At 35.5% G+C, this 18,944-nt stretch overlaps 1 protein-coding gene across 1 annotated transcript; it reads left to right on the top strand.

Moving 5' to 3' along the window:
* The first annotated feature begins 799 nt into the window (after positions 1-799).
* LOC137838245 (uncharacterized) lies at positions 800-1,796 on the top strand. Its single transcript, XM_068647497.1, has 2 exons — positions 800-921; positions 1,094-1,796. Exons 1-2 carry the CDS (start codon positions 800-802, stop codon positions 1,794-1,796), a joined length of 825 nt encoding a protein of 274 aa, XP_068503598.1.
* Positions 1,797-18,944: the final 17,148 nt, after the last annotated feature.

Raw genomic sequence — 18,944 nt, 5'->3', positions numbered from 1 at the left:
AATTCTTGAATATGTCGATTGGTTTCTTTTCATCTAGTTGATTTTTGCTTTTAATCTCTCTATTGTTCCAATTTATGTTTTACCTTCTTAAATCTCTAAATCTCTAAACTTCTAAACTAATTTATACATAAAAAATACTAAAAATTGAATACAACAAATATGTGTTTTTTTTTATCAACAAAGAATAGAATAGAATAAAAGAGATACTTCAGGGATATCTCAACCCGTATACATAAACCAAGAAACTCAAACTAACTAAGGGTAATAGTTTCTTAGAAAGAAAGCAAAACTCATTCATACAAAGAAAAACCTTTCCTCCACCCCAAACAAACCTACACAAATGGCCTACATAGACCATTGCCTACTATCCCCCAACAGACCCACAAATTAGCACCTATTATACCACATTATGCAGCAGAAACAAGAAGAAAAAGAAATGATTGTGGCAGCAGCAAAATGACTTAAAAAACAAAGATTATAGGTAGGCCTGGGATGCACTGAAATAAGCTGAAAGCCCTATCGGAAATTCAGCAATGATGCAACGTGCATTAATTAACTCCAGTGTGGGATTTGTCCCCAGGCGTTTACTGTAAAGCCCTCCCCAGGTGTTTAACTATAACTCTCGCTTTTGTGAACCTGGCAACCCGGCAGATCCAACAAAGTTATGAAAGATTGGGAAAGAAGTTGGCCTAATTTGTAGGGGGAACGAGGAGGAGGTTGTGAAAGAATATCAAGGTCTGGAAGAGAGGGATTTAAAGGTAATGAAGAGTTATGAGGAGGGAAAAGAGAATGGTCAATTATGTTGATAGCAAATCTGAATATAAGAGGATTGTGGGGAAGTGAGGGAATAGATTTTGCTAGTGAGGGAATAGATTTTGTCTGTATCCAAGAAGCAAAGTTGAGTGAGCTTTCAGACGCAAGGTGCTTTTCTTTATGGGGGGGACAACAATGTGGGATGGTTACATTATGGTGGTGATAATGGTAGTGGAAGCTTACTGTCCATGTGGCATAAAGAAGCTTTCTGTTACGATTCACATGTGATGGGGAAAAGGTTTATTGTAGTTTTTGGACAACATATTAAATCAAAGTGCAGGTGTGTGGTGGTAAATATCTATGCTGCTTGCTCATTGAGAGATAAGTATTCTTTGTGGGGGAAGTTGTCTGCGATTAAATTGGCATCCATTGATACAGTTTGGTGTCTCTCTGGAGACTTTAACGCCATCAGAAAGCGTAGTGAAAGGAAAGGTGTAAGCAAGACGGACAACCATGCAAGCGAGATGACAGGTTTTAATAATTTCATTGATACAAATCTGTTGATTGAATTACCTCTTGTAGGTAAGTGCTTTACTTGGTTCAACTCAAGTGGTAAGGCAATGAGCATGTTAGACAGAGTGTTATTCTTTGAAGACTGGATGGTAAAATGGCCTATGTGCAAGCAGTATGTGCAGCATAGGGAGGTCTCTGACCATTGTGCTATTGTGGTGAAGTCCATGGTGAAGGACTGGGGCCCTAAATCGTTTAGATCTATTGACGCCTGGTTTATGGAAAAGGGTTTCGTTGGGATGGTGAAGGACAAATGGACCTCTTACCCAACCCAAGGGAATGCGTTTATAGTGTTTAAAAAGAAGCTGAAATGGTTGAAGGGTGATTTGAAGTCATGGAATAGGGATGTTTTCGGTAACATTGAGACTTCTAAGAAGATGATATTGCAGGAATTAGAGACCCTAGACTGCCAAATTTGCAGTGGTGGTTTAGTGGAAAGTGTGAGGATGAAAAGGATTGAGCTAGTGCCTTGAAGGAATCTGAGAAAAAGATGGAATCCCTTTTATGTCAAAAAGCTAGAGCTAGCTGGTTTAAGAATGGAGACTCTTGCACTAAATTTTTCCATTCGTCTTTGAGATGGAGACACCTTAGAAATGAAGTAAAAGAGGTAGAGTTGGGGAATCAATGGTGCGAGGAACCTTGTTCAGTTCGTGCAGAAGCAAAGAAGCTCTTTGAAAACAGATTTAAAGAAACGAAAGACCTTGGAGTAAGACTTGACTTGGTTGAGTTTAAATCTTTATCTCAAGAAGACAATCTGAGTCTCTTAGCACTATTTTCGAAGGAAGAAGTAAAGGACGCGGTGTGGCAATGTGAAGGATCAAAGAGCCCTGGACCTGAAGGGTTCAAGTTTAACTTCATAAAGAAAAGTTGGGAGTTCCTAAAAAATGACCTTATGGCAGCTATGGCTCTCTTTCATGAAACAGGGGCTATCCCGAAGGGGTGCAATGCTTCTTTCATAGCATTAGTTCCCAAAGTTAGGGACCCTATAAGGCTTGAGCAGTATCGTCCCATCTCGTTAGTAGGTGTTCTATACAAAATCATATCCAAGGTGTTGGCTGGAAGAATAAAGAACATATTACCCTCAGTTATTGATGAAAGTCAATCGGCTTTTCTATAGGAAAGAGGGATTCTTGACAGTGTACTCATGGCTAATGAAGTGGTAGAAGATCTAAGGAGGGGTGAGAGGAGGGGCCTGTGTCTGAAGGTGGATTTTGAGAAAGCCTACGATTCGGTCAGATGGGTTTTCCTTTATGATATGCTACAAAGGATGAGGTTCCATAGTAAGTGGATCTCTTGGATGAGAGGTTGTATGGAAAGTGCCACTGTATATGTTATTAACGGGAGCCCTACGGAGGAATTTAAACCTTCTAGAGGTCTGAGGGAAGGTGACCCTCTAGCTCCTATCCTCTTCAAAGTAGCTGCAGAAGACCTGGCAGGTTTAGTAAGGCAAGCTGTTAAGGCTAATCTGCAGTCAGGTGTTAAGATTGGTAGAAAAGAGGTAGAGCTGAGCATCCTTCAGTTTACATATGACATTGTGTTTTTCTGTGAGGATTCCATTTCCAATGTGGTGACCCTAAAGGCTATCCTTAGGAGGTTTAAGTTAGCTTCAGGCTTGAAGATTAATTTCCATAAGTCAAAGCTAACAGACATCAATGTCCACAAAAACTCCCTTGCTTGTTACACTAAGATCTTGAACTGTGCCCAAATGGGAATACCGTTGAATTATTTGGATCTTGAAGTGGGAGGAAAACCAAGGAAGAAAAAGTTTTGGGATCTTGTGCTTAATAAGTTAAAAGCAAGACTCAACGTATGGAAAAGGGAGATTTTTATCTGTGGCAGGGAGAATTTGCTTGATCAAATCTGTCCTTACGTCTGTACCACTTTACTATATGTCCCTGTTTAGAGCGCCGGTAACGATTTGTAAAAGCATCACAAGTATTCAAAGGAGATTTTTTTATGGGGTTGAGGAAAGGAGAGCAAACCAATCTCTTGGGTCAACTGGAAAGTTGTGTGCAAACCAAGAGAGGAGGGTGGTATGGGGTTGAGAGACATTCGAATATTTAACTCTGCTCTTCTGGCTAAATGGAGATGACGTTATATAACGGATGAGAAAGGGAGGTGGAAGGATTTGTTGGATGCGAAGTATGGCTTGGACCTACAATATATGCAAACACCAGTGAAACTACAATCATGGTGGTGGAAAGACGTCCTTAAAGCATGCAAGGAAGGTGAAGGAGATGGATGGTTTCTAAGAGAAACTGGGTGGAAAGTAGGACGCGGAGATAAAGTAAAGTTTTGGGAGGATGTGTGGGTCAGAAATTCCAATTTTAAAACACAGTTCCCCATATTGTTTTCTCTGTCTTTAAACCAGGGATGATGAGTCGGATGAGTCGGTGTGGCGATGGAGTCTAAGGTGGAGGCGTGCAAGATTTGAGTGGGAATTTGTGCTGGAAGCAGAGCTCGTAATACTCTTTTCCACTGCCAATCTGATTAAAGATAAGAACGATGTTCATGTGTGGAGGAATGATGAGGCGGGAGGTTTCTCAATGAACTCCGCTTATGAATGCTTATCTAAACATGGAAGAGGCCTTCAACTTGATGTATTCAAGTATCTGTGGAAGGCTAAAGCTTTCCCCAGTGTGGTGACCACAACATGGAGGGTTCTGGTGGATAGACTACCTACTAGAGAGTGCTTGAGTAGGAGAGGGGTGATGACATCATCCACCTTATGTGATTTATGTCAGGCTAAAGAAGAATATTGTCAACACCTTTTCTTGGAGTGTAATTATGCCATACGTTTTTGGTCTATGTGCTTTAGATGGATTTGTATCTTGTTTGTCCAACATAACGACATGAAGAGCCACTTTGAGAGTTTTCACCTGTTCCAGGTTAGCCATAGTCAAAATTTGGTTTGGAAAGGGGTTTGGACAACAGTAGTCAAGTCTATCTGGGATCATAGGAATTCAGTTGTTTTCAAGCAAGGAGTTGTAGATGCAGAAGAGATTTTTCAAAAAGCCCAAATCAAATCTTGGCTAGGGATGAAGCATAAGTCAGTTTCCTTTAATTACTCCCAAGTGGATTGGATACTGAACCCAATGCTTTGTATCAGAAGTCATAAGTAATTGGGCTTCAGGAGGAGTTTAACTATCTTGTAGAGGAAGGAGGCACCAAAGGTGGTTTTGCTATGCAGTGGTGTTGTGAAAGCTACAGAAAAGACGTTGTGTTCGATGGTGCTACTGCTGGTGGTAATGATCCTTGTGGAAGAAGGAGCGACATAACCTGGTGGGGTAGGAACCGATGCCTGCTGGGTGGATGTGGATTCAAAGGTACATAGTTTATTGGTTTTTTGGAGGTGATTTGAAGTGGCAGGGTAGGTTCAATTAGTGGTGGTAGCTGAAGTATGATGCAGCTGAAGGTGATAAGGTCTTGTAGAAGATGGTGAACAAGTTGGCAGAAGGAGGATCTGTCTTGGAAAACTTCTGGTTGTGAGGCTTGGTTGAGCACTACATGAACCAACTTCTGGAGTATGGTAATGAGAGCATTAGACAAAGCTGTGACAACTGCAATTCATGGCCAAATTAAGGAAGCTACTCTACAAGGCCACAAGGATGCTGCCTTATTAGTCAGTAACGATGGAGGAAAGGCATAATTTGATGTTGATTGTGTTGTATCTCTAAAGAAGCTTGAGTAGGCTTTGGTCCCTAATTTAGGAAGGAAAAAGTGCCAAAGTCTCTGTGTAAATAGTAGGGTAATTGAAGACTTTTAACATGTACTTGGAGTGCATAGCCAAAACAGAATTAGTTGCGATGACAAAGTTGGGGCAGCATGGTCACTACCTTCTTATCAGCCAAGCCAATTGGGAACAAAGAATTCAGAGCAAGTGGCTTTGAGGAGGTGTGAAGGATCAAGTATTGAGAGGCTTGGAGGCGGGTGTGTTTTAAGGCAACAAGAAATTTTATACCAAAAGTTGGTGGATGTGGCTTTAGCTGATTATTGGTTCTGTATCGGGTAGCCTTGGGGTGTATATGGGTGCTGGTTTTTATGTGCAGGATCTGTTTTGGGGGATGAGGTTTTTGTGAGATAAACGGTAGTGTCAAAGGGAGTAGCTTGGTTTAGATGCTAGGACCAAGTATGAAGAAGGGTCTGGAATGCTGTCAAATGAATCCTGCAGCAGATGGCGTTGTATGGCATTCTGGATGCCTAAAGTTTCTGTTTCATGGAAGAAAAAGTGTGCCAAGGCAGTGCATATCATCAAGCTAGCACGAGGAAGGAAGATTCTAAGTTAGACTTGAGATGGTAAAACGGCCAAAGGAGCTTGGAACAAATTGGAAGCCTTATGGTGGGGAGAAAGGGAGGGTAGGTGGTGAATTTCCTACTATTTTTTTTACAACAAATATGTGTTCTTTGGGAGAATCAACCTAAGTTGTGTTCTATATTACAAAATCTTAGAAAAAACTTAAAATGTTTGAAAATCAAACCTAAGAATCACACTTCATATAAAAGAGAATAGGAGAATGATCTTTATAATTATTACAATCTTTGTTGTCACAGTAGCAAGGTCCATAACAATCTACCCTTTGAGTCTCAAATTAGACTCACGACATAAATAAAATTAGCGACTAAATATAGTTAGATTGTTTAATCTTTGAGGATTGGTCTAGAACCAATTTAGTCTTCTGCCATCATATTCATAAATTGATATTATATACATTTCTAAATTTAAATCCAAACTTTTATAATATGGTTGGAAGAATACAAATTGAACTACACAATTTCCAAATATAACTCTTGTACATGTTAAGCACGTCAAAATCCAAATTCAGTTTACCCATTTCCAAATCAAAATTGAATGTTTTTACAAAGTGTTAAGAGAATCCAAATTAAAAATTAAGCATTTCCAAATTTAAATCAAACTTTTCAAATTAAAATTTTAATATTTTCAGAAGAAAACATTTCCAAATTTAAATTAAACTTTTCAAGTAAAAATTTTAATATTTACAAAAGAAATGTTGCAAGACATGAAGGAAAAGAGATAGATAGATAGATACATAAATATAAATAATGACAATCCTATAATACAAAATCCAAATTCAATTTAACCATTTCCCATACATTATGATTAACTAGGAGCAGTCTTTCTTACTTTCAGAAGTAGATAGTGAGCACATTGTCAATCATGTTATCAAAGCATATAACAATTTATTTACCTTAAAATGAGGTTGAAGTTCAACTCAAAGGTTGGTTTCTAAAGTATTTAGCATGGTGAGGATGCACTTAACTAGTCACAGTTCAACTATCTCGAGTTTGTTGTTTCAACACCATGGTCAATTGTTCTTGTATAATCTCCATTCTCTTCTCCAATAACACATACCTTTTATTTGCTTCAAGTAAGCATATAGTTGTTGCATTATCACTTTCATATATTTCTTTAACTTCTTTAAAATGTCTTTTAGTCTCAACTAATAGTTTGTGTATTTGACCAGTGATAAGAGCTAAAGTTGAGGGTTGAGTGCGGGTTGACACATTATGTCAAGTCCCAAGTGTCATATGTTAGAATGTGTGGCCAAAGCAAGAGGGGGTGAATTGTTTTCACAAGATTTTCGCAATGTTTGGAAGTAGAGTGAAAAGTTCTGAAAAATCAACCTATTGATTTTCTGTTAAACTAGATAAAATTTCAGTTTTATAGTTCTTTACAGAAATTCAACCGATTGTTTATACCAGCAGAGAAAGAAAAATGACGAAAACAGTGTATAAGTGAAGGGATGGAGAGATTCACACAAAAAGGTTTATATTGGTTCACTCTTAACCAAGAGCTACATCTAGTCCTCAACTAACCACTGAGAGTTCACTATGCAATCAAAACTAGATTACAAAAACACACTAAGAATGTTGATGTTGAACCCCTAAAGAACACACAACACTTCTTAGTCAAAACCACACAAAGAATGTTGATCTTGAACCCCTCAAGAACACACAACACTCCTTGGCAACATCTCAATTTACAGAAAGTCTTTCTAAAACTGATTTACATAGATTACACAGATTTACCGTGTTCAAAAGAAGGAAATAAAGTACACCTAGGCTTTACAAAATAGTGGTACAAAAGTATACAAAAATCCAGTCTCATTCCACACACAAGTGATGATCTAAAACTCTTCATTCTCTTGAAAATATTTTTGATAAGCTCTTTATCTTAGGTTTTTTTTTAAAAGATAATCAAACTGCCTTTATATAGACTTAAGCAAGTGGTTAAAACCGTTAGATCATAAATCAAAAGCAGTTGGAATCATAAAAATAGTTTCAAACTCTTAGTGAAATTTGTTATAAAAACAATTGATTGTTTTACAAAACAACTGATTGAAATATTTTTTATGTTAAGGGTTCAAATAAAACAACCAGTTGTTTTATCGAAATAAAATGGTTGTTTCAGTTTGACAGCAAATACAAAATAAAACAAAGCTTTTCCAAAACATTTTGAAAACCACTAAGTGTCAAACAACCAGTCGTTTCGACAATTCAACAGGTTGAAAAACTTGTTTTAGCCCCAATACCTTTGAGTAGCAACTTTTTCAATTGGTTGATTATAAAAACAACTGACTAAAATTTCTCAACTTTTAGAAAACATTTCTTTTAAAAGAGATAAAGAGCCAAATGAGCTTGGATCAATATAAGGTAATTAACAAATCAAAAACTACTAGACAACACACACAAACACTACAACAGGTTCATCAAGTCTTCAAAGCATATTTGGAGACATCAAAACACATTATTCAACATCATAACATCTATGTTCTCCTTCCCCTAATAATATCATTCTAGGTTGAATCATTTTTATTCCATTTAAGTATGAGAGGTTGTCAATGAATCCTTTATAATTATCTGGTTGAATGGTCTGCAAGTGCTCATGATAAGTTTCCTAGTCAATTATAATATTTAGAAATGCAAGTTAAAAATATAAATAACAACATTAAAATGAATAACTTGCATAGGTCTCACAGGCATGACCAATACCCAAACACTATCCTTCATAGTATGAGTGGTGAGAAATAACTTATTTAGTTCCACTGTCAATCATATTTACGTTCATTAAAAAAAATTATACAATTAAAAGCATTATATTTCCAATACATAATTTAATAACATATAAGGATATTTACTTAAGATTGAGTAGTTAATAGTGTTAGAATTGATGGCTTTAAACTAAAGGGGGGGTGAATTGTTTAAAGAGAATTTTCGTAAACTTTTAAAAACAAGAATGAAATTATCTCAAGAAACAATTGATTCAGAAATTCAGTTCGCCAAAACAGCAAGCAAAATCTGCAGTACCAGAAAAACAATCGGTTGTTTCGCAGAAACAATCGGTTGTTTTGGTACTTAACAGTTCAACCATTTTAAAAACAATTTTCAATCTTTTTCTCAAAACACCTAAGTACAAACAATCGGTTGTTTCGACAAAACAATCGGTTGTTTTAACTTAGTTTGAAAACATTTTAATTTCACAAAGATTGAGATGCTTATGCTTTAGATTTAATCAAAGGGTGGATTACGACATCCAAACTACCCCAGAACTAAGCTAAACCAGCACAGCAACATCAAGCACAACAGAGGCTACAACATCCTTCAAAGGATTTGGATTCTTCAAAACTTGAACACCACGTGGTTCAACAATCTCCCCCTATTTGATGAAGACAAATCCCTTATGCTTGTGTTGTACCTGATTAAATCTGAAGCAGTTCCTGCAATAGAACTTTGAACAAAGCATAGAACTTCTGATATTTGGTTAGCACAGATAAACAGTAATAAACTTTAGAACTAAATATCAGAAAATATTTCTCATCCCAAACTGTTTTAACAATAATAAAAAGAAACTTAAACACAACAGAAACACAACATATATCTCCCCCTATTTGTCTTCACAAATAGACAATGAGAAGAGATAAAAACAAGATATTGTTTTGATTACATCAGAATTAAAGCAGTAACAACAGAAAGAAAGAAATTTAAAAAAACCAGAAATAACAGCCAAAAAGACAATTGATTGTTCCGATAACCAATCGGTTGTTTTTCCTTCATTCTTCTTCATCAACAAACTGAATATCAAAGATTTGATTCTGGACAGCTTCAATCTGTTCATCCAGAGTCATAAACCTTGCATCCATGTTGTCAAACCTGGTGTCAATCCTCTGGAAATTACTAACACAGAGATCATGGAGGCTCCTTTGATTTTCAGCAAAGCTATCAAGCCTATTCACCATGAGTCTTTCAAAAGGCGACATGGTTTGCATCCTTTCTCCTTGATTTCCAGCACCAACACTTGGTCCGACATCTTAATAATCTTCAGGTGGATCTTCATGTTGAACATCCATATCAGCAGGTTCATCTTGTTCAAGATTAGCAGCACCACTAGATGAGGCACCATGATCACCATCCTTGCTTATCCATTTTCCACCTACTTTTGTAAAACCCATTTTGCTGAGTGATCCATTGTTCAACTCTTGAGTTGACTTGACCAACTCAGATGTTTCATCTTCAAGGTTTACTTCAAAATAGAGTAGAAATTTAGATACCAAAACAACATATGGATAATGATAATCACCTAACCTCATGGCTTTTTGCATGTGCTCTTTGATGATGTGGATCCAATTGATTTTGATTTTCTTGGTGATGCAGAAGATATATACCAGATCTTCTTCAGTTAGAACAGAATGATTACTCCCCCTTGGAGTTAGAATCCAAGTTACAATGAAAGCAAGCAATCTCTCATCAAGCTTTAAACCTCCAACCGAGCATGTACTTACTTGAGCATGTTAATTCTTCAAGCAACTCTTGTAGAAACTCTTGTAGAGTTGGATTTTGTTACAATCCTCCACCACTCCAAGGTTTCCCTTGTTGATTCTAAGACAAGAGAACTTGAGACCAGCAACAACAGTTCATACTTCATGAGTTATCTCCATTTCTACTCCCTTCACATGAGAAACTAGATTGTTTCCCTCAAACTTTAGGTTTGTGTAGAACACCCTCACTAAATCTGGATATATGTTTCCCTTCATCACCAATAACTTTTTGAGAGATTGATCCTTGAGCAGCCTTCTCACATTATCAAGCTTTTGACTTTTCAGCCAATCAAAGCATACAATCTTGGGGTTGTTTATCTTCTTGATATTTGTTTCATACCTATATCTCTCATTGTCTCCAGAAAACCAGCCTTCTAGCCTTCCTCCAGACCTTACAGCCCTGGTTTTGACTCTCTTTGAGGTGGGAGGAGTTGATTCCATGATGGCAGAGAAGAAAACAGAGAAGAACTCACTTCACAGATTTTTGCAAGAGATGTTGCAATTGGTTGTTCTTGTGGAAGAGATCAGCTGCACCAGATTTTATAGCAGAAAAAGAATCAATTTGCATTTAATTTTATTCAGTGGGTACCTAATTTTCAGAGAGAGAGGACTTGACTCTGCTTTTCACAGAAAATGTCAGAAAAAGCTGAGAATCACATGATCCTCACATGTGATCTTTGACTAGTCATTAAGGCTCTTGAATTTCCAAGATTTTGGAATATTTTCCTTTATGACTGTTGTAACTCCTCTTTGAACATAATCAACTTTCAACACAGATTCTTTGACCAAGATTCTCTCTTTTGAATTGATCTGCAACAGATAGAAATTCAAAATAGCAATTAAAACAATTTCTTCATAGTGCTGTCAAACCCAAAACAATCGGTTGTTTCGAAGAAACAATCAGTTGTTTTTTTGCAGCAGTTAAAACTGTTTTTGAATTTTAACCATGAGCAGAAGAAGTTCAAAGCAGATGACATTGATCATAAAAAGATTGTATAACCATGAGAAAGAACTTTGAAACAGAAATTAAGAACAAATAAAGGAAAGTCTTATCCTTATGTTAATTCTTCAATGAGCCATGTGCTTTATGATCAAGAAGCCTCTTTTCACTATTGAGGTCTTTTGCATAGCATTGATTCAGCTTCAATGACTGTCTTTTTCTTAAAAAGCTTGATCAGATGACTCAGTCCCTCCTTTTTCTTTAGTTTTCCTGCATAAAAGATTTCAAGCAGCAAGATTTGGTCCCCTTACAAATTTGGGTCCGTTTGACTTTTCTTTGCAGTTAAAAACTTCACATCCCTTACGAATCCATTTCATAAAACCTCTTGGAACAGAATATATCCTTATTTTACAGAACCTAACAGAGTGGCCTTTCTTCATGCAGTAAAAGCATGTAACAACCGGTTGTTTCATCTTAACAATCGGTTGTTTTTATGATTTTCTTGAAAAACTTTTTGAAAACTTATCTTGCTTGTTCTGTGGATTAAAGCCTAAACCAGCCTTTCCAAAATCACAGCTTTGAGATGCCAAGACATTCTCAAAGTTTGATTTCCCTTTTGAAAGTTTGTCCACAATTTCAACAAGATAGTGAACCTTTTTCTCAAGATTTTCACAATTTTCGCAAATGAGAGTATCACACTTGCAAGAGGCATTTTTGAAATGATTTTCCAATTTTTCAAAATCACTTTTTGCTTTTTCCAGATCCTCTTCAAGTGATTTAACTCTCTTTTCAAGCCAACTGTTAAGATCTTTCAATCGATTGTTTGAAAGGACCAATCTATTAGCTTCATCATGTGTTTCTTGAAAAGCTTCAAGCAATTCACTGTAATTTTGTTCATTTAAGGAAGCACATGAATTTACCTCACTTGAGCTGCAAGATTCATCATCATTTTCAGCTACCAAACATATGTTTGTTTTTTCATCTTCACTTGATGAAGAACTTGATGATGACACCTCATTTTCATCCCAAGCTATGTAGGCTTTTTTTGTCTTGCGTTTCTTCTCTTTGTAGTTAGACTTTTTCTCTTTGCTCTTGTTTGGACAATCTGCCTTTATATGACATTGCTCACCACAACCAAAACAAGTATAGTTATTTGAATTGAAATCATTGGATTTCTTGTTTCCATACCTATCTTTGTTGTTGTCTTTGTTGCGGTTTCTCTTTAGGAATTTGCTGAATTTTCTTGACAACAAGCTGAGGTTTTCCTCATCACTATCATCACTGGAATCTTGCTTTCCCTTGTGCTTGGAAGCTTTTAAGGCTATGCTCCTTGTGTGCTTATCTTCACTCTCTTGAACATTGAGTCTATTCATCTCTAGCTCATGTTCCCTAAGCTTTCCAAACAAAGAAGCAACACTTAATGATGTTAGATCTTTAGATTCGGAAATAGCAGTTACCTTTGGTTGCCATGCTCTATCAAGACATTTTAAAGATCTTGATGTTCAGCTCTTCTTTATCAAAGTTCTTGTCAAGGCTCATAAGGTGATTGATGATGTGCGTAAATCTTTTATGCACCTCAACAATTGTTTCTCCTTTAAGCATTCTAAACATCTCATACTCTTCGATAAGAGCATGCTTTCTAGCTCTTTTCACCTCATTTGTTCCTTCATGAGTGACTTCCAAAGTGTCCCACATTTCTTTTGATGATTTGCATTGCGAGACCCTGAAAAACACATCAGAATTTAAAGCAGAGGTTATAATATTTTTGGCAATGCAATCAAATTTGGCCTTTTTGCTTTCTGCATCAGTCCATTGAGACCATGGTTTCTCAATGACAGATCCATCCTTTTCAAACTTTGGGACAAAAAAACCATTTTCAATTGCATCCCAAATTCCTTTGTCAAGAGATTCCATAAATATTTTCATTCTTACTTTCCAAAACTGGTAGTTCAAACCACAAAACAAAGGTGGTCTATTAATTTGAGCACCTTCCCCAAAAGGTAGTCTATCAGCCATTAAAAAAGATTTTCAAGATCAACTTGAATAACTTTCAAGAACCAAGCTCTTGATGCCAATTGTTAGAATAAATGGCTTTAAACTAGAGGGGGGGGGGTGAATTGTTTAAAGAGAATTTTCGTAAACTTAAAAAAAAAAAGAATGAAATTATCTCAAGAAATAATGGATTCAGAAATTCAGTTCGCCAAAACAGCAAGCAAAAGCTGCAGTACCAGAAAAACAATTGGTTGTTTCGCAGAAACAATCGGTTGTTTTGGTACTTAACAGTTCAACCATTTTAAAAACAGTTTTCAATCTTTTTCTCAAAACACCTAAGTACAAACAATCGGTTGTTTCGACAAAATAATCGGTTATTTTAACTTAGTTTGAAAACATTTTACTTTCACAAAGATTGAGATGCTTATGCTTTAGATTTAATCAAAGGGTGGATTACAACATCCAAACTACCACAGAACTAAGCTAAACCAGCACAGCAACATCAAACACAGCAGAGGCTACAACATCCTTCAAAGGATTTGGATTCTTCAAAGCTTGAACACCACTTGGTTCAACAAATAGGCCAATGCAATGTTGAGGTGGGATTTGAAGCAAGTAGAGTATACTACACTACCTCAACACAAAGATTTATTAATGTTGTTTTCAGAGTATTTATCTTTGAACTTTTTTATCTCCCAATAGTTTCAAAAGATCAATTCCTACTTGTTCACCAATTCAATTAGGTATAGTCTCCTTTATCCTAGCTTTGGTGAGCATATCACAAAAGTGTTTTTCTTACTTTAGCTTCATAAACATGTCAAATTTGTCACTCATCATGAGATACCAAAGTAACTCTAGCATGTAAAAAAAACATAAAATCAAATTCATCATAATAAAAGAATGTTTAGTATGGTAATTCATTAAAATTATTGTATGAAGTCACCTTAAAATATTTCCACAATTTAGCTTGGGCATCCTTAGTGATAACCTCGTACTAATGATTGAGACCCATAAATTGTGACCTAATTGTATGGCCAATTGTATCAATGGCATAATGATTAGGCGTCCAACTATTCAACATCCAAAGAAAAATATTAAGCATTAAGTTCCAAAATTAAAATGAAAAATCAATAATAAATAGATTTACCATTTATCCTTTGATTGTATGATGAACCTTCCATTATCATCACATTACATCTCCTCGTTGGAGACATTGTAGTCCACAATAGAACAATCATGTATATTTTTATCTTCCTCAGCGATAGTCGTTACAGGGGTGGGTTGGATTGGAAAAAAATGAGTGGGCTCGACTAGGAGAGCAAGGATGGGCTAAACTAGTGCAATAGTGACTAATAATCACACTCAAAGAGATGACACTACAAGAAAAAAATATTTTAACGGAGGTTTTTTAGCGAAGGTTGATATAACTTTAGAATTGATTTAATTAACAAAGGATTTTTTAACCTTCGTTAAGTTCCAAAGGTTACTCAAAAACCTCAAAAAAATAACCAAGGTTTTTTTAACCTTCGTTAAATTTCAAAGGTTTATTTAAAAACCTCAGCAAACTAGCGGAGGTTTTTTTAACATTCGTTAAATTTCAAAATATTTATTCTAAAACCTTAGCAAAATAACAGAGGTTTTTTTAACCTTGGTTAAATTCCAAAGGTTTTTTCCTAAAACCTCAACAAAATAATGGAGGTTTTTTTAACCTTTATTAAATTCCAAAGATTTATTGTAGAACCTCAATAAAAGACTCCAGATTTTTCAAAATTCAATAAATAAATATAATTAAATCTATTTATAAATAAATAATTAAAAACTACATAGTTTTAATATATTTTTATATATTTTATAACTAAATTCTCTAAAATTTTGAAAGTGTAACTTTACATTACAAATAAGTTTTCTAAAGTTTCAAAAATTTATTTTAAAAACTCAACAAAATAACCTTGGATAATAAGTATATCAACGATTAATCTTGGATAATAAGTATTTCAAGAGTATTTTCATATTTTTTTTATAATTGATGGTAATTGGTTTATATAATTCCTAATCTTTTTTGTTACGAGCTTATAGTTCAAAAAACTTGATTTATTTTGTTTTAGCTTTTGATGTACGTATATTTTATGTGCAATTTTGGTTTTAGTTATAATTGATAATATTTAATTCTCATAATTTTGAAATATTTTAAATTAAGGCTTTTATTTTAAAAATGCATCTAATAATTAGTGAGAAGTGATAATGTTAATTTCTCCTTGCAATATGTTCTTGCAATCTTTAGCCAAGAAAACACATGGCTTTGAAGCCCACATATGATAGATAATGCAATTATTTAGGATATATAAAGCAGTGATAAACACCAGCTGTGGTCGAGTTAGGTAACAGTAACTTATGACCCACGTTGAGACAATAAGGTTATGGAAGAAGTAATATTAGAGTAAGAAGGGGTTGAAGATGGGTGCAAATGGGGTTGAAGGTTATTTCAAATGGAAAGTCATAAATTGAGCCCATGGTATTTTACAGAAGTTTTAAAACTCATGGTATTTTACGGAGGTTTTTAAACCAAGGTATTTTATGGAAGTTTTGAGCCCATGGTATTTTACGGAGGTTCTTAAACCTATGGTATTTAACAAGGGTTCTGAAAGGCTTTTCCTGAGGTTTAAAAAAACTTCGGGGAACACGTTCCCTAATGATGGTTTAGAGAGGGAAACTGCAAGGGTAAACAACTTAATAGAGATTTTAACCTGGATAATATAAAAATAAACTCCCGTTAAAAACATTTTTTTCTTGTAGTGTGAAGAATGAAAAACTCTCAAAGAATGGGTAAGAAAGAATGTCTCATACATTCATAATTAATCACATACAAGTATCTTTATCGTACTTAAGCATCTTGTATCCTACAATAAACATGAACCTCCCATATAAAAAGCTACAATACATTACAAGTTAGTTAGAAGTACTCTAACCAACTCTTATAAAAAAATAGAATAAATTATACAATGATTATTGATCACTACATGTTGTATTATGAGTCATCAAATGTAATAAACAAATAAGACGAGTCTAAAGTTATTAGACATTCAACACCATAGTATTTACATAACTATTAGATGATACCTTAAGACGAGATATCTATTACCACTATATGTACATTTTAGAAAGTCTTTAGTACACCAAGATTTACATTTTGAAATCAATCAAACATGATGTGTTATTTTTCTTCAACAATTTATATTAACAAGAAAATACATTGAGCTTTTTTTCTTTCTTTAATTGAAAGTCACACATTTCCTTAATTGTCTTGAAGATATAAAGAGATAAAAAAGATAACATAAGCAAATAACATAAGAAAAAGATAAAAAGAGAGAAATTATTGCAATTGCATGAACATGAGAATTATTAACACAAGAATTGGTGGTAGCAAATTGGAAACACACTCTTAATAGTAATATAAAATATAAGAAATTCAAATTAAGATAAAGATAAAGAATTTAAATAACAAATTAGGAGAGTATTAAGGAAATAATAATTATCAAATTATATGCAATTATTGTATGCAATATTTGACGATATTGTACACAATTATATGCAATTAATTTAATAATTATAGAATCTCATGATTAGTATCCTACCTAATTAGATTGTAATTTGGGGAAGAGAACTCCCTATATATTTCCTATACATGAAGTGATGTAATATACACATAAGAGAATAAGAAACTTCTCTTCTTCTTACCATTTTTTATCATTTTCTTATATGGTATCAGAGCACCGATCTTGGTGCCCTGACAGCCTCTCCATTCTTATCCCCTAAATAAAAAATCATGTCTGGCAAAGAAGGCACCAGTAACAAGTCCGATAGAAACCTCGTACAACGCTTCAGTGTCGAGCAAATTCAGCAATTGGCAAGGGCTATTTACTCGCTCAACAATAACGGTAAAAGTGACACGTTTGTTAGCTCTGCCGGTCTGCTTGCCCATAACTCCTCTTCTAATTCTGCTTTTACAAAACCATGGATTTTGGATAGCGGAGCAATCCATCACATTGCATCTGATTCACAATTTTTCACACACACTTCATCATCATTTATTTCAAATGTTAATCTGCCCACAGGCTCAACTGCGCCTATCTCATCTACAAGCACAATTAAATTCAATGACAAAATCACTCTCAAAGATGTTCTTTGTGTTCCTTCTTTTAATTTAAATCTCATGTCCATTAGTAAGATAACCAGTTCACTAAATTGTTGTGTCGTTTTTACTCCACATGGTTGCGTTTTACAGGACTTGGCTACGGGGAGGATGATTGACTCGGATAAACAACACGCAGGCTTATACTACATCTCCCCTCTTCCAAACCAAGCCCACGCATCTCAAATATCGACCGATCCTGATTTATGGCACAAGCGCCTTGGACATCCTTCTCCGGCGTGTCTACAACTTGTATCTTCCTTACTACCTATCCCTATCAGTAAAAATCTCATTCCCATTCATAATCATTGTAGTATTTGTCCCAAAGCTAAACAGACAAGGCTACCCTTTCCTTTAAGCACAATAAAATCTCATTCTCCATTTAATCTATTGCATGTGACATTTAGGGTCCTCATAAAACCCCAACTCATTTTGGAAAACGTTTTTTTTCTCACTATAGTCGATGACTATACTAGATGTACTTGGCTATTTCTTATGAATCACAAATCTGAAACCCAACATCTCTTAGATTCATTCATTACATTTGCACAAAATCAATTTCAGGCATCTATTAAAACCATTCGTGTTGACAACGGACTGTAATTTATTTCAATGTATGATTTTTTTTCTTAAAAAAGGTATTGAATGTCAACGCACTTGCGTTTACACTCCTCAACAAAATGGAGTAGTAGAACGCAAACATAGACATGTTTTAAACACAGCACGAGCCCTCCTATTTCAGTTGAATTTACCATTAGAATTTTGGGGAGAATGTGTTTTAACCGCCACATATATCATTATCACCTTTACTAAAAAATAAATCACCTTTTGAGCTACTATATAATCAACTACCTTCACTTTCTCACCTACAAACTTTTGGTTGCCTCTGTTACGCAACTGTTGTTTCACCTAAGCAAAAATTTGATCCGCGCGCCTGACAATGCATCTTCATTGGTTATCCTCACAGTAAAAAAGCATACAAATTATTTGATATAGATGCAGACACTTTTTTTACAAGTCGGGATGTCATCTTCCATGAAAGTGTTTTCCCATTCTGCCAACAGTCACAGACACAATCCTCACCTCCATTACAAGGTATTTTGCCCACTATTGACATTGACTTACCCACTCCTACTCCTGTCCAACTTTCACTCGATCAACCTTCTTCTCTTACTCATCACAATGCACCTGAACCTCCATCAAACCAACCTTCTTCTCCTACTCGTCACAATACACCTGAACCTCCATCAAACCAACTCTCTTCTCCTACTCGTCACAATGCACCTGAACCTCCATCAAACCAACCTTCTTCTCCTACTCGTCATAATACACCTGAACCTCTAGTAGACCAACCTTCTTCTTCCATGCCAAGAAGTTTAGCACCCATTACCAAACCTTCTCCAACCGACCTTCCTGTTCGACGATCCAGTCGCACATCAACCCAACCTTCCTGGCTTCAAGACTACGTAACGGGATCCCAAGCCAATCATTCGACCACTGCCCAAGACCGACCGAATGGAACCAGGTATCCTATGCATCATTTTCTTTCTAATTCACGATTTTCTTCTACACATAGTGCATATCTTGCTAACATCACAGCCACCAAAGAACCTCACACTTATGCTCAAGCTATCCTTGATCCAAATTGGCAAAAAGCAATGGACGA

Source organism: Phaseolus vulgaris, chromosome 4 (assembly GCF_000499845.2).
Source record: "Phaseolus vulgaris cultivar G19833 chromosome 4, P. vulgaris v2.0, whole genome shotgun sequence".
In the NCBI taxonomy this organism is placed as follows: domain Eukaryota; kingdom Viridiplantae; phylum Streptophyta; class Magnoliopsida; order Fabales; family Fabaceae; genus Phaseolus; species Phaseolus vulgaris.
The sequence above is the reverse complement of the archived record's forward strand: the minus strand, read 5'-3'. Positions and strand labels throughout refer to the sequence as shown.